Here is a 15,739-nt window from a genome sequence, read left to right on the forward strand (position 1 = left end):
TTTTGATAAGGGGTGTGTGTGTGTGTGTGTGTGTGTGTGTGTGAGAGTGAGCGAGCGTATGTATGAAGAAACACAAGCGAGAAAGAGGCCAGCAGAGGATACTGCCATGGAGAAGTGTTTCTTCTTTCCTGTTAAACTCTCATTCTGCCCCATTCACAAATAGAATCCCAGCACCATAGCTTTGCAGGATCTGTTTCCCCAGATTCGTCACTCTACCATCACTGTCTGTGCTTTGACATCCGGAGCCCAGCCTTCAGGGCTGTGAGGGCGGACTCCCCCACCCCCACCCCTTGAGTCTTTCCTGGCCAGGGTGTTGACCAGCTGTGCATCTGGGTTTCAGGCTGAGCAGCAAGCCTCTGCTGACGTCGGAGGAGTACGAGCTTGGAGCAGGCATGAGGAAGAGGCACAAGGGACCTGAGGAGGAACATGATGGCCTTGTTGCCACAGGGAAAGCGAGGGGCAGGAGCCAGCCTTGGGACGAGCACGAATCCTCATCAGACTTCATGAGTCAGGTCAGTAAGCTGCCATCCTAGGGTAGAAGGCTTGGAAGGTGTGCCAGAGTTCACACTCCCTCTACAGGTCTGTTGATCATCCTAGTCCTGCACAGAAACTGTAGAAATAATTGTTTTAGTGCCCGAGGGACTGTCTTCCAGTCTTACTGGGCTGGGGGGTGGGGTGAGGCATGGATCAAGGCCCAGAGGAAGTCAGAAACTTAGAAGTAGCACAGCCTCAGGTAGAGCTGGGACTGAGAGCCACACCCCCTGTGTGTGCTCCATGACCCTTAGCTGAAGTCACGAAGAGAGGCTGCAAGTTCTTAACCAAATAATGCAATTACTGTTGTTTAACAGTGTAATTGTCTAATGAGCAGCTTCACCGTTCTGTAGTTCTGAGAAACAAGGGCTTGATGCCATTGTAATTTCCTTGTGAACTCTCCGGGGGTAATGGGGTGAGAGCCAACTCCTTGATTTTTCTTATTTCTGCAGAGCATTGAAATCGTCCACTTAAGGCCCGTGTCTCTAAATACTAATGTACCTTGTCATCCCTCCTCATAAAGCTCCACAGAAGGGAACTCTTTCCGTTGATTTGGCCATCAGAGGGAAATACATAAGGGAGACTGGATCCAGGAGGAGTTAACAGAGCCAGTCTGTATGTCAGGATCCTTTATTTGCAAATCGTGAGGGATGCTTCTTGGCTGTTCAAATGACCCCATCCCTCCTTTCTCGCCCATATGATATGTTACCTGATTAAAGAAAATACGGCTAAAATGTTCAAACAAGGGGAGTTAATGGCTTTGAAACTGCACATTTCCTTTTGATAGCAAACGACTACAGCAGACAGGGCAACCAGGAATTTAATCTGAGATCTCAAATCGCTGTTTACTGCTTTGGGCATCCAAGGCACACCCGAGGCATTCTCTTGGCAGCTCCCGCCCAGTCACTTGGATGGGCCACTTTAGGATGTGCTGCAGTCTTCCTGGGCTGCTTCAGGTGGTCCAGTTAAATGGATCAACCATGCTAGGATTTGAGGTTTCTATCTTGGTTGCATGCCTCCCCCTCCCCCTCCCTCGCCTCCTGGCGCATCACCAGGGCCGCTTGCTTGAAGGGCTTCCCTAGGAGGCATGAGAGCGTCGGGGAGAGCCAGTGGCAGTGCCACCATTAGCGATCGCTGCACCCACGGTAGCAGCACTGTGATGAGAGCTTCACGGGCCTCATCTCAGTTCACCTTCACGACAACCCCAAGAGGCATGCCTGTAATTCTAATTTTCTGGATCGGGGAGAAGAGAGGCTCAGAGGGGTTGAGCAACTTGCTGGAAGCCACGGAGGCAGGGAGAAGGGACCGGAGCCCCGCTCCGTCAGAGCCCGTGCGCTGAAGCCCGCTCTCGTCCTTTCGCCAAACGTCTTAATGCGTGACTTCCCGGCTTCCCTCTACAGCTGAAGATTAAAAAGAAAAAGATGGCCAGTGACCAGGAGCAGCTGGCCAGCAAGCTGGACAAGGCCCTGTCGCTCACGAAGCAGGACAAGCTCAAGTCGCCCTTCAAGTTCTCGGACAGCTCTGGGGGCAAGTCCAAAGCGAGCGGGGGCTGCGGCAGGTACTTGACGCCCTACGACAGCCTGCTGGGCAAGGACAGGAAGGCGCTGGCCAAAGGCCTCAGTCTGTCCCTCAAAGCCTCCAGAGAAGGTAAACACAAAAGGGCCGCCAAAGCCAGGAAGATGGAGGTGGGCTTCAAGGCCAGAGGCCAGCCCAAGTCGGCCCACTCCCCGTTCGCCTCGGAAGTGAGCAGCTACTCCTACAGTAAGTAGTGGACGCCGCGCCACCTCGGGCCGCTTCCTCTCTCTCCTCAGTCTCCTCTGTCTCTCTCATGGGCGCTCGAAGGTCTCTTCTGCTTCTGCGTGGGCTCCAGGCCGGAAGTGTGGTGGGGTGCGGGGCGGGGGGGAGGCGGAGGGTACGGAAAGCGGAAGTGCCTGTGATTGGTGGGTGGGAGGGGAAGTCGGCCAGCTTGTGGCGGTCCTTCGCGCCTTTGCGGGAGAACAGTCCGTGCGGAGGCCTTTGTGCCACAGAGTCAGCGGCTACTCAGCCTAGAGCGGCCGTTTGCGACGACCGACCGTAGAGCGGAGCCGGCCTCCTCTGCCCACAGGCGGCTCTCAGTCCCCTGGCCGGGTGTTCGGAGGAACCGCGTCTGTTCGCAGAGCGCACGCCGTGCCGGGCGGTGCTGGGCAGCGCACTGAGGGCTCTGCGGGCCGTGTTGGCGTCTGTGTTTCCCACAGCACTCCAGGTGGCTGCCCTACGTTGTGCCCGGGGGTGGACCGCCCGGGTTGGGAGCGTTGAACCGGGAAGCGCACCTGCTGCTGGACTGAGGGGGCTGCTCGTCCTCTCACTGGCCGGAGCCTGCTGCATGGGAGCTCCTTCCCCGGGCTCTCGGGAATGCGGCTTTCCTGAGCCGCGGTCCCCAGACTTGGGCTTGGGGCCTCCTCTAGTGGCGGGTAGTAGGTGCTCCTGGGTGTGCTTGTGCGCCTGCGCAATGGTTGGCCTTTCACGGCCTTCGGTGGTGCATAGTAGGTGCGCCTGGGTATGCGTGCACACGGGCAGATGGCTGGCTCTTCACCGCTTTCAGTGGCACGTAGTAGGTACTCTGTGTGTGTGCGCGCGTGCGCGCGCCCGGGCAGATAGCTGGCCCTTCATGACCTTTGGTGGCATGTAGTAGGTGCTCCTGGGTGTGTGTGTGTGTGCGTGTGTGCCTGGGCAGAAGGCTGGCCCTTCACGGCCTTCAGTGGTGTGTAGTAGGTGCTTCTGGGTGTGTGTGTGTGTGCGCGTGTGCGGGCGTGTGCACAGGCAGATGGCTGGCCCTTCACAGCCTTTGGTGGCACGTAATAGGTGCTCCTGGGTCTGTGTGCAGTCTCTGGTGGCTCTGGTACGCTGTATGGCAGATAGTAGGTGCTGTGTGTGCAGATGGCTGATCTTCCATGGGCCTATGGTGGTGGGTAGTAGGTGCTCCTTGGTGTGTGTGTGAATGGAGCCGCAAATGCCCAGAACCCAGGCACACAAGCCAGTGGCTGCAACAGAAAGGCCTGGAGGGGCTTGGCATGTACCTCCCAGCAGTCCTCAGCAGGGTCTGTTGTGGGAGTCCCCATGCCCTGACTCAGGTGGAGGGCTTTTTTGTTTGGACTGCCTGGGTGTGGGTATCTGGGCTTTTGATGGGCTGTGCTTGGTTTATAGGAAGAGTGGTTGAATGTCAAGTGCAGGAAGGTAGACACCTGTAATGCTATTAAAGTTTGTTTTCTTGAGGAAAGGAAATAAAGTGTTTATGGACTTGGAGTTAAATTATTGTTGCCCTCACAGGGCTGTTGTGAGCTCTAGTGAGTTCATGTTGGTAAAAGCTGGTTGTGGCACAAGTTTAAGCTGCTGCTATTGTTGGTGTCTTTTTTTGTTTTTTTTTGTTGTTATTTTTTTTCTTTTAACATTTGTAGTTTGGTTACTCAGGACTAATAGCTCTCTAGGGCTGACGTAGAGACAAATACGTGAGGTAAACAGTTCCTTTGTGCCGTATGTGTTGAGGACATGCTTGATTGCCATTGCTTTTGTGGCCCTCAACTTTGGTATGATATGACCAGGGCCATGGCTACCGAGCTCATCTCAGAACTCATAGCCCCAGAGGAGAAGGAAAGAAGGACTCTCTGATATTTCCATCTCTGGGTTTTAGAATGTTGGAGGGAATGGGGAGTTGCTCTCTTGACTGCAAGAAGCATCCTGTCTTTGTACATCTGGAGGCCAGAGATGAGCTCAGTTCCTGAGGTCTTTGGCGTGCTCTGAGCCAGTGAGTCCCCTGTGTGCAAATGTTTGCACGCACAAAGCCATATTCGGATTGCTTATCTGTTATACCCGGCGTCGAAAATTCCACTGTCCAGGTGAGGGAAGAGGCTTAAAGTTGCAGCAGAGCGATCAGATCTGTGTCCAACTAGATGCTAGCTATAGTAGGTAGCTGGCTCTGAAGAGAGTTCCTCGTTTGTTTGTTTAAGTAAGCTGCATGCCCAGTGCAGAGCCCAAGGTGGGGCTCGATCTCATGACCCTGAGATCAAGACCCGAGCTGAGATCAAGAGTCGGCTGCTTAACCAGCTAAGCCACTCAGGCATCCCTCGTTTGTATTTTTCACGTAGGCTTTTCTGTAGGTAGATGAGAGGATGCAGTCAGAAAGAAGCCAAGAGTGTTTTCTAGCACAAAGATGGGGGGCAGGACACAGGAAGAGAGAAAACTGCTTTGTTTTTCAACTTTGGGTTGTTGGGGTTGGGGGACATGCCTGGTGGGAAGCCAGCTCGGTCGTCATCACCCACGGTGTTTCCAGCCTGGGATGTGGGCTTGGAAAGGATGGACAGGCCTAATGGGGCTTGTCTGTGTTACTCCCTGCCTAGAGTTTTGAGGCCATCCTGGAGTTGGGGTCTTGGTTGGAGTGGAAAGCCTAGGTAGGTGCAGGCGGAGGCAGCCAGAGGACAGACACTGCCTCTGCCTCACTCCCACACCTGACACGTGCATGTGCCTATGTCGTTTCTTGTGGGCCTGGAGATGGCAGGTGCTGCCAGAGCTTAGCTCTGTTCGTTACTGTTCCTTGTGTTCAGGGTGGATTTTATCAGATCATGGGATTACAGTCTTTGGCTGTGGAGCCGTTTTTTCCAATGAAACCTTGCTGGACAGCCCAGCCCCATTTATAAAACGGATCAAAATGGCGTGAGGACGTTTGGGTTGGGGTTGGAAGGGGCCAGAGCTGTGCCCGCTTGATGGTCCGCCTTCCCTAAAGCTGGGTGATCCTCTCCCAGGAAAGCTTAGGAACCCTGGCCTTCCCACCCTGTGCAGGAGGGCGGGAGACTTGGGGGAAGCCAGCAGCCGTGTGCTGGTAATGACACCCTTTGATAGGAAGCCTTGAGTTGGAACATCACTTGCCAGTTTCCTTGGTGTGACTGTGTTCAGTGGCCATTGCGATGCTGCTGGGCGGGGAGTTGGGACAAGCGTGTGTGTGGTTGCTCCCCAGTCTGCCTGCGCCGCCCAGCATGCCACCGCAAACTGCTCTTCTGGGGTAGAAGAGATTTACCCAAGCCCTTCTTTTCTTGCATCTTGTCTCTCCCCAAAAGGAGCCGTGGGCTGGGTTTAGTGACCTCCATGGCCCTGGCTGAGGCCTTCCTGAGAGTAGGGCTCTTGTCTCCCCTGGGGCCTAGAAAGGCTACTGGCAGAGGTGGCTACGTGGCGGGTCTGGAAAGGATGAGCTCTGTGAGGCCTGTGGCCCCGGGGGCCTCCCAGGCGAGAGTCGAGAGTTCCAGGCCAGGGAGAAGAGGTCTAGGTGGTGGGACATGGCCTGTTGCACGGCTGGTAGGCACTCGGACCTGCCACTGGCCAGGGCGTTCTCAGAGCCACTGAGAGTGACGAGGGACGCCAGCCCCTCCGTCCCCTCCCAGCGCTCCATGACTTACTTTATTAAAAACTACTTTGACTGCAGATACGGACTCAGAGGAAGACGAAGAATTCCTGAAGGACGAGTGGTCTGCCCAAGGCCCGTCCAGCTCCAAACTGACGTCTTCCATCCTGTGTGGCATGGTGGCAAAGAACAAGCCCCCCGGAGGCCCCAAGCTGACCAAGAGGGGCCTGGCGGCCGCCCGGACTCTAAAACCCAAGCCGGCCGCCGGCAGGAAGCAGCCCTTTTGTTTGCTGCTTCAAGAGGTCGAGGCCCGTTCCTCCTTCAGCGATTCCTCGGAGGACTCGTTTGACCAAGGTTACTAGCTCCAAACACAAAGTACCTTCCGTGTTTTCTAGCGAGAGAGTGAGTGAGAGAGAGCGCGAGAGAGCGAGCGCGCAGGAGATGGCAGGAGATGGCGGGCAGAGGTGGCCCACCTGGGACGCCTCGGGAAGGGCGGCCATCTTGGTTCTTGGCAGCGTAGCCTGCTGTATCCGCCCGAGTCCTTCTATTTTTGTTCTTATTTGTACCTGTATCGTTGCGATAACGCCATGGCCTGGCTCTTTTTGAGCCTTTATACGGACTGTTTTTAGTCTCCCCCCTCCTCCGCGCTCCCCCTCTGCCCCCCTCCTCGCCTCCTCTGCCCCCCTAGACCGCAGGCCTGGGTCGGGTTTTCTCGGAGGCCTCCCGGAGGGACATTTTGTAAATGGAATTCTGTCGTGTGGGCGTGTGACTTGATGTTTGTACCGCGATTTTTGGTAATACCAAGCTTTATTAAACATACCGAGTTCATTTTTAACTAAACCCGTGTGCCTTGTCTCTCTTGCTGTGTCCTTACTAGACCATTAGGTTGCCGCTCCCCTCATTCGTTCCTCCTTCCCCTCCCCCTGCCTCCCCCACCCCTACCTCCCCCAAGGGCTAGAGCTGGAAGAGGCGGTCTGCCACTCTTCTCTGTTACTCAAATATCCCTGGTAGCTGTTGGCATGCGTTCATTTCTCAGGCTTAAAGTCCGCTGTGCTCACCTCCAGCTTCATCTTTTGTTTTTGTTTTGTTTTGTTTTTTAGCTGCCTGTTTGTTTTTTTATTTTCTTAAAGCTCTATTTCTATGTAACAGCGGTTTAAAAATATAAACACTTGTTTTCTAACACGTATTTCTGTTTTAAAGGGCGTGTAGGCAGTGCAGGGTCAAGACCATTTGCCGCCCTGAGTTTTGTTGTGAGATTTGAAAGCGTGGGCTTCATTGCCACGTTGAGCGGTGGGGGGGCCCGGGCTTTGGAGAGAGCACTGGCCTTTGAGCCCACAGGCCTGGGAGGGAGAGGGTGGGGTTCTGTGATCCCTGCGGACATCCTGGTTCTGACCTCCTTGGGTTAGAAGTGTCCCAGGGACAAGTAGGGGAGCCAGGGGATCCTTAAGTGTTTCCTCACCCTGGTTTGGGGATTTGCTTCTGGGTGGAGTCCCTTCAGGGATTCCCAGAGTCTAGACCCCGTACCCCCTGGGGTGGGGCCCGGCATGCAGAGGCCCACCTGGATGGGAACTGGCTCAGGCTCTGGGACCAGAGGCTACCCTGACTCCCGCCGTGCTCCCGTTCCTGGTCTGCCGTCTCCCTGCCCGCACCTCCCATCCTGACTTGCCCAGGTCCATTTTGGGTGACCAGGACATGGCACAGCAGGGAGCCAGGTGCCCTTGGGACCCATGTTCTCTTGGGCTGCTGCCACGGCTGAGAGAATGGACTTTGAGCCAAGGAAGTGGGGAATTCACTAACTTACCAGTCAGCCTCCTTTGCCCCTAGTCCTGGCCTCTGGACCAGTCTGGCTGGTTCACCATTCTCTTTCCTCTCTCCCTGACCCGCTCCTCTCCCCTCTTGGCTCCTCCCCTTTAAAGCCAGAGTTCCAGCTTCTGTGAGTTGAAGCTGTCCTGCCCCAGCCCTGACTCCATAGAGAAGCAGGCAGCCCCTTCAGATGTCTTGGCACAGGGCCGTTTGCCCAGAGTGGACAGAGGGAGCCAGGGGCCCCTCAGAGCAGGCCAGACGTGGCAGTGGAGAGAGCCCAGATAGGGGGAGGCGAGGGGCCCTGCTTCACGCGTGCACAGACACACACACACACACACACACACACACTCTCTCTCTCTCTCTCTCTCTCTCTTTCTCTCTCAACGCTGGTCAGGTCTTGACAGGGATATTTGGGTAATAGGGTCTTCCTGACATCCGGTACTAAAACACCTGACTGCTTGGCTTTCTAGTGTCTGCTCTCTCCCCCCCAGCAGCTTGACCATACCCTCACCCTTGATCCCTGCCCATGATGCTTTGAATGTCTGTTTTGGTCTCTTGCATTTGCTCTCACGCTGCACTCTGGACGCAAAGCGAAGGCTGGGAGTAGGGCAGACGGCGCAGCGGGTCACTGAGCTTGGGTCCGAGCCTGGCTCGTTGCTCCGTAGGTAGGCAAAACCCTTTTCTTTGTGTCCCCCTGCACCTCCCCTCCTCGGGGTTTGCCCCCATCGGCTATGGCAGCAGCGGATTGCTTTGGCATTTATCGATCGGGTTTTAGAAAACCAAATCAAACCAAGTTACACCAGACAACCCCACATACTGAGCCAAGAGTTTTTTGGTTTTTGTAAGAAAAAGTTTTTCTGTATTACCTTGGGCTTCTTTGTTGGGACTTTTCCTCCCTCTGCCCTTGGTAGGCTCTCTTGCCTCAGGTGTGGACAGCTCCAGAAAGGCTTCCTTGGTCCTGAGACACCCCCCCATCCCCCTGCCCCGCATACCCCAGCCTGAGCAGACCAGCCACCATGGGAGGCAGACAGTGGGGCTTTTCAGGCTCATAGCAGCCGGAGGTGGGGAGGGTCTCCAGAGACCAATTTTGCTTTGTGGGAAGCGAACCCTGGTTTTGGGTTTTTCCTTCCAAGTACTTTTTCCACGTCGGGGTGTGGGGATTGGGCTGCTGCTGGCTGACTGGTATCCAATAGAAACATTCCTGGCATCCAGAAACCCAGAGCCAGCCCTCCCCCACTGTACATTGCTGGTGGGGAATCTTTTTGGATGGGGGATAGTTCTGGAGTCTCCACACCTGAGCAGCCAGGGAAGGCGTTCTCTAGAAGGGAAAACTGGCCACACGTCTGATTCTGTGCCCCCACCCCAGCCAGCCACCGCCCCCCCCGCCCGCCACCCTGCTCAAATTGGCCGACCCCAGGGAGGCCTGATGTGGGGGACCCAGGCGCTGCCTTAAGTCTGCCTACACTTAGCCTGCTTTGCCGCTGTGGCCCACTGGGGCGGAGACAACCATGTGATGTCCGCAATGTGGATGGATCGCAAGTGTGCACTGCCTGCTTGCCGCCTGCCTGCCCCGCTGGCCTCCATCCTGCTTCATCCATTGCTTTGGGAGCCGGGCCTCCCCCACTTCCTCTCCCTCATCCCTCTCCTCCCCATCCTCCTCTTCCTCTTAACAACCCTCTGTCTCTGCCTCCTTCCTTTCTCAATGCCCTTCAGGGATTCCTGAAGCTCATGTCCACCTCCCTCACCCCAGAGACCCAGGCTCCCTCGGAAAGTTGGGTAGGCAGACCCCCTGCTGCCCTTGGTGCACCCGGGGCCACCACTTGGGGCTGCTGGTTGCACCCAAGCAAGCAGAGGTGGCTCGGGGTGTGGCAGGAGAACGTGGAGTTGGCTGGCTGTGTCTGCCCCTCTCCATTCCCTGATCCCAGGCATTCCCTGCCCAAGATCGAGGGTGGGGTGGGGTGGGGCATGGGCCACCTCCTTATGTCCCTTCTCTCTGACTGCTGCAGAGAGTCGCCTCTGGCCTTGCCTGGCCCTGCCCTGGGCTAGTGGCCCCCAGAGCCACCATCACGTGCCCAGCACTCCAGGCAGAGTGAGCGGGTGTCCCTGGGCAGTTAGCCCCCAGTGCCCTCGCCTGCCCACTCTCACGGTGTGAGGCTCTCTCCCCAGGAAGGTCAGGAGCAAGGTTGTAATCTCCCTGCAGTCTCTGTTCTTGGTGGAGAGCTTGGTTCACGTGCAGGGAGCACCCTCTTCCAGGAGACACTGGGTGACAAGACAGCCAGGGAGCCCTGGGTTTGAGTTCTGCCTGAGTGCTTGGCCACACCAAGCCTCAGTCCCCCGGCACAGAGTGAGGTGAGCTGACCTGCGTGCCCTCCCTCCTTGGCTCCCCGTAGGTCAGGAGGCATAGCCAGCTTGTGGCTCCCTTGGCCCTGGGGACAGCAGTTTCTTTTTGTACCACAGGCTGGTCCTGTTTCTGTTTGGTCCTTGTTCAGCCTGCAAAGTGCTTTCTCCTTAGCTGGGTGGGTGGGTTGGGAGGACCGGCCCATGCCACAGATGAACAAAAGTGCTCCCAGAGGGCCGGGATTTACCCCAGGCTCCCCAGCTTAGGGGAATTGCTGGGAGTCAACTTTGGACCCCAGAGCCTGCTCAAGAAGAGATCGAACTCTACCTTCTCCTGTCACTAGCCCCAGAACCCATGCCCCGCCACCCCCACCAGGCCCCTGAGTCCCCGGCACCCTCACCCAACCCCCTCTCTGCCCCTCCCTGGCCTCCTCTTTCCTCTTCTCCTGCCTCCTTTCAGCCTTCATGTTTACGTCGGGGCGTGTGTGTGTGAGATGGTGGAGAGAGCTGTCTCCAGTCCTTGTCTGTGTGTCTGTCCCCTTCCCCACGGCACAGGTGCATGTTGGTGTTCCCCTTACAGAAACCCTCTGATTCCCAAAGCTGCTGCCCACCTCTGGGCTGTCTGGGATGCCCGCGTCTTGGGCTTGCTTTGATGGGGCCACTGGGCCATCGGCGGGGGTGGGGGGATCTGTGGGCTGGTATCGGAACCACCCCCGGCTGATGAGGAGTGAGGTGCTAGGCTGGAGCCGTGCTCCGGCTGAGTCGGGGCGGTGGGGGGCAGTACCTGCCGAGGCCAAGGCTCTGACTCGCCCCCTGTTTTCTGCACCAGATGAGAGCTCCGAGGAGGAGGAGGACGAGGAGGATGAGCTGGAGGAGGAGGAGGAAGAGGCCGCCGGCGGCTATAGGCTGGGGGCCCGAGAGCGGGCCCTGTCGCCAGGCCTGGAGGAGAGTGGGCTGGGCCTGCTGGCTCGCTTTGCAGCCAGCGCCCTTCCCAGCCCCACAGTGGGGCCGTCGCTATCAGTGGTGCAGCTGGAGGCCAAGCAGAAGGCCCGGAAGAAGGAAGAGCGGCAGAACCTGATGGGTAAGTACGTACCCGCAGGTGGCACGCAGGGACACCACTGTCCCGTCCTGCAGGCCGGAAACTGGCTCGGAGAAGGGTAGGGGCAGAGCTGGGGGCTGGGGGAGCCCTGCCTCGTGGGCCAGCCCCATGTGAGCAGAGTGGTACTGGTACTTGCCCCAGGAGGGGTTCCGGAGCTATGCAGGCTAACCTTCACTGTTCATGCCCCTGACTTCCCCTGTCATAGCCTGACTCCCCCATTTTAGGTGCCTGGTGATAGGTAGCTCCAGGAAGCAGAGAGGCCTCAAGTTTGCACCATGGGGGGCTGTAGAAGCCCAAGGGAGGCCACTCCGGGCAGGGGACACCCAGGCTGACCCATGAGAGAGAGGTGGGAATGGCTAAGCATACGTAGAACTAGAGGTACAGGCCCGCCAAGTCTGGGCATTCGAGGCAGTTCACTTGGTGAGATGGGCATGAGGCCTGGGGTTGGGACCTGGAAAAGGTCATCACTGTGGGTGGTCGTGTGCCATGTTACTGTTAGCTGTGCTTACCGTCCCATTTCCCTGATGGGCAGATGGAGACAGCTGGCCCTTAGGCTCGGGCAGGAGGATAGGCCTTGTCCTGGCCCCACTTCCTTCCTCTTTACATCCCCAGTCATATGCCTGCCTTCTTGAGACAAACAGGGGACCACCTTTTAGGCCCACCCCCATTCTCGCCTGGCCAAGTGTCCTCTCGTGGGATGCTGGGGAGCATGTGTGTTCAGGGTGTGCACTCACCTGGCCTCAGCCTGGTTAAGTCCTCGGCCTGGCTTTCCTGCCCTTTTCTGAACCTCTGGGGTCCATGTGAGGCCCTCTGGCAGGGGCTGCGACGGAGAATGAGCACTGGGGTGCTAGCTTGTTCTACCCCCTGGGTCTCCCCCAGGTGCCCCTGGCTTCATGTCCTGCAGGCTACAGGACAAAAGCTCATTCCTATGGTCTGTACTGCCTCATGGGACCTCATCTCTGGGGCAGCCTCTCGGTCTTCAGGCCCTGACCTTGCCTCTTTCAGCTCTTCCTTCTCCCTCCCTTTCACCCCCACCACGTCCTGCCATTGTTCCCTGGGGGATTTGGGTCTGGCTCTTCTGGGCAGTGGCGCTGGCTTCCCTTCTGCTTACTCTTCTTGGGTATTTTTCATACATAAGCAGTTGGAGGGCTCTTAAAGCTCAAACTTGATCAGACCACTTCCCCTGCTGAGAACCTCTGACTGGTTCTCTGATGTCCTGTGGTCATGTGCCACCTGTCTGACCCCTTCCCCATTAGGCTTGTGGCTACCCAGACAGCAGCATCCTGTCCACAGCCCCTGTCCTCATCCCTGAATGCGTCAGCCATCTTAGAATTCGCAGACTTCTGTGTTTTTATCCAGGTTCTCAACTGTATTGGCAAAGAGTTCCCCTTTTATACTTTGAAGTCTGAGGGGTCTGTAGTGATGTCTCCTTTTTCATTGTCAAACCAGATAATTTGTTTCTGCTCTGTTTCTTGATCAGCAGGGCTAGAAGTTATCAATTTCACCGATTTCTGCTCTTTTTTATTTCCTTCCTTCTCTTCTGGTGTGTTGCCAACCATTTCCTATTTTTTAACATGCAGGCTTAGGTAATCAGCTTGGGACGTTCTTTTCTTGTGGAGACATTAGAAGTTCTCTCTGAAGCTTGCTTTAGCTGCGTCTCATGTGTTGTCTGTTGTCCTTTTTTCATTGTTAATCTCAGTTCAACACATTTCTTGTGATTTCTACTTTTTATTCAGTGATTAGTTAGAAGTATTATTTTCCAAATATTGGTGGGGGTTACTTGGTTATTATATTACTGATTTCTAATGTCATTCCATCTTGGTTAGAGAAAATACTCTGTAATTTCAGTCTTTTAAAACTAAAACTTTGAGGGCATATGGTATTTCATAGTCAATGTATCATGAGCACTTAAAGAATGTGTATTCTGGGGCGCCTGAGTGGCTCAGTGGGTTAGGCCTCTGCCTTTGGCTCAGGTCATGATCTCAGGGTCCTGGGATCGAGCCCCGCATCAGGCTCTCTGCTCAGCAGTGAGCCTGCTTCCCCCTCTCTCTGCCTACTTGTGATCTCCCTCTCTCTCTCTCTGTCAAATAAATAAATAAAATCTTTAAAACAAACAAACAAAAAACTAAACCTTTGAGGGCATGTGGTATTTCATAGTAAATGTATCATGCACACTTAAAGAATGTGTATTCTGGGGCGCCTGGGTGGCTCAGTGGTTAAGCGTCTGCCTTTGGCTCAGGTCATGATCCCAGGGTCCTGGGATTGAGTCCCGCATCAGGCTCCCCGCTCAGCGGGAAGCCTGCTTCTCACTCTCCCACTCCCCTTGCTTGTGTTCCTTCTCTGGTTGTCTCTCTCTCTCTGTTAAATAAATAAATAAAATCTTAAAAAAAAAAAAGAATGCGTATTCTGATGCCATTATATACAGTGCTCTGTAAATCATTCAGTTCTAGGCAAGGCAGTGTGATTGGAGGTGTTAAGATCTTGTGAATCTTTGCTGGTTTTTGTCTAGTGTTACCAGTTGCTTACAGATGGGTATAAAACCTCCACCTGTGATTGCAGGATTTTCTTTCTCCTTGTGATTTAATCCTATAGATGTTTGTTTCCTGTATTTGAAGCTCTGTTATTAGGTACATATATACATTTATGATTTCCTGTTTTCATGTGAAATTGGTCTTTTTATCATTACAAAGTATTCTTTTCTATCTCTTAATATGTTTTGTTTTGAAATCCCTTTTATCTGGTAGTAAACAGTCACTTCACCTCTCTTAGGCTTCCTATTTGCATGGTATATCTTTTCCTGGTCATTTACTGTCATTTTACTTTCATCTTCATATGTATTTATTTATTTAAAAGATTTTATTTATTTATTTGACAGATCACAAGTAGGCAGAGAGGCAGGCAGAGAGAGAGGAAGGGAAACAGGCTCCTTGCTGAGCGGGAGAGCCTGATGCAGGGCTCAATCCCAGGACCCTGAGATCATGACCTGAGCTGAAGGCAGAGGCCTAACCCACTGAGCTGCCCAGGTGCCCCTGTGTGGTGGTATCTTGTTTGAATTTGCCTCTCCCTAGTAACATGACATGGGACATCTTTTCGTTTGCTTATTTGCCATCTGTGTAACTTGCGGTGACATGTCAGGATTTTTGACCCACTTTTTAAAATTGGGTTGTTTTCTTAATGCTGGATTTTAAGAGTTCTTTATCTGGTTTTGGAAAACAGTCCTTTATCGGGTGTGTCTTTTGCAAGTGTTTTCTCCTAGGCTGTGGCTTGTCTTTTCATTCTCTTTATAGTGTCTTTCACAGAGCAGAAATGTAAGATTTTAGGAAGTCCAGCTTCTGTGGATTGGTCCTTTGGTGGTGGTATATCTAAGGGTTCACTGACAGACTCAAGGTCATCTAAATTTCTCCTACATTATCTTCGAGGAGATTTTGAATTTTGCATGTTAACTTTACGCCTGTGATCCGTTTTGAGTTAATTTTTTTTTTCATTTTGAGTTAATTTTTTTTCATTTTGAGTTATTTATTTATTTTCATTTTGAGTTAATTTGTAAAGGGTTTAAGATTTGTTACATTCTCTTTTTTGCCTGTGAATCTCCACTGGTTCCAATACCATTTGTTGAAAAGACCTATCCTTTTCTCCATTGTATTGCCTTTACTCCATTGTATTGCCTTTACTCCCTTGTGAAGGATTATTTGACTATATTAATGGGAGTCCATTTTTGGCTCTCTTCTGTTCCATTGATCTGGTTGCCTTGTCTTTGGCTGATAACTCGATAACTCGTTGTCATGATCACTGTAGCTTTATAGTAAGCCTCGCAACTGGGTACTTCCAGTCTTCAGACTTTGTTGTTCTTCCATCTTGAGCTGGCCATTCTGGGTGTCTTGAGTCTCCATGTAAACTTTGACATTAGTGTTTTGGTATCCACTTCTGGGATGTTGTGTGGAATTGTATTGAATCCATAGCCCAAATTGGGAAGGAGTGAACATTTTGACAATATCAGGTCTTCCTCTCCTTGAGCATGGAAATGATTTTTCATCAGGGTTTTGTAGTTTTCATCCCATAGATCTTGTGCATATTTTGTTAGATTTAACCTAAGTATTTCATTTTGGGGAGTGCTAACTCAAACAGTATTGTGTTTTAAATTCCAAATTCGATTTATTAATTTCTAGTATGTAGGAAAGTGAGCGACTTTTTATATATGAAGGTTGTAAAATGTGACCTTGCTGTAATGGCTTATCAGATCCAGGAGATTTTTTTGGTTGATTGTGTGAGGTTTTCTACATAGACTCTTATGTCGTCTGTGAACACAGGCAGTTTTCTATCTTCCTTCCCTGTCAATATACTTTTTTTCCCTTGTCTTATTCCATTAGCTAGGACTTGCAGTATGATACTGAAAACGAGTGGTAACGGGGGACATCCTTGCCTTGTTCCTGATCTCAGTGGGAAATCCTCTAGTTTTTCTCAATAAGTATGATGGAGGGTTTTTATGGTTCTTCTTTATCAAGTTCAGGAAGTTCTCTTCTATTCCTGGTTTAGTGAGAGTTTTTATTATGAATTTGGGTTGGATTTTGTCAAATGCTTTCTATAAATATGATGAGATTTTT

The 15,739-nt window shown here is 53.1% G+C and overlaps 1 protein-coding gene across 3 annotated transcripts in view; it reads left to right on the forward strand.

Annotated features, from left to right (window-relative positions):
- Positions 1-15,739, forward strand: part of TNRC18 (trinucleotide repeat containing 18) — a 78,869-nt gene that overhangs the window by 44,364 nt on the left and 18,766 nt on the right. For all 3 annotated transcript variants that reach the window (XM_032872755.1, XM_032872752.1, XM_032872753.1), the window contains 4 exons: positions 341-512; positions 1,932-2,292; positions 5,981-6,253; positions 10,869-11,120. In XM_032872755.1, coding sequence (XP_032728646.1) covers positions 341-512; positions 1,932-2,292; positions 5,981-6,253; positions 10,869-11,120 — 1,058 coding nt within the window. The remainder of the gene's footprint in view (positions 1-340; positions 513-1,931; positions 2,293-5,980; positions 6,254-10,868; positions 11,121-15,739) is intronic.

The sequence above is a fragment of the Lontra canadensis genome, unplaced genomic scaffold (genome assembly GCF_010015895.1).
Source record: "Lontra canadensis isolate GAN:19392208 unplaced genomic scaffold, GSC_riverotter_1.0 scaffold45, whole genome shotgun sequence".
Lineage (NCBI taxonomy): Eukaryota > Metazoa > Chordata > Mammalia > Carnivora > Mustelidae > Lontra > Lontra canadensis.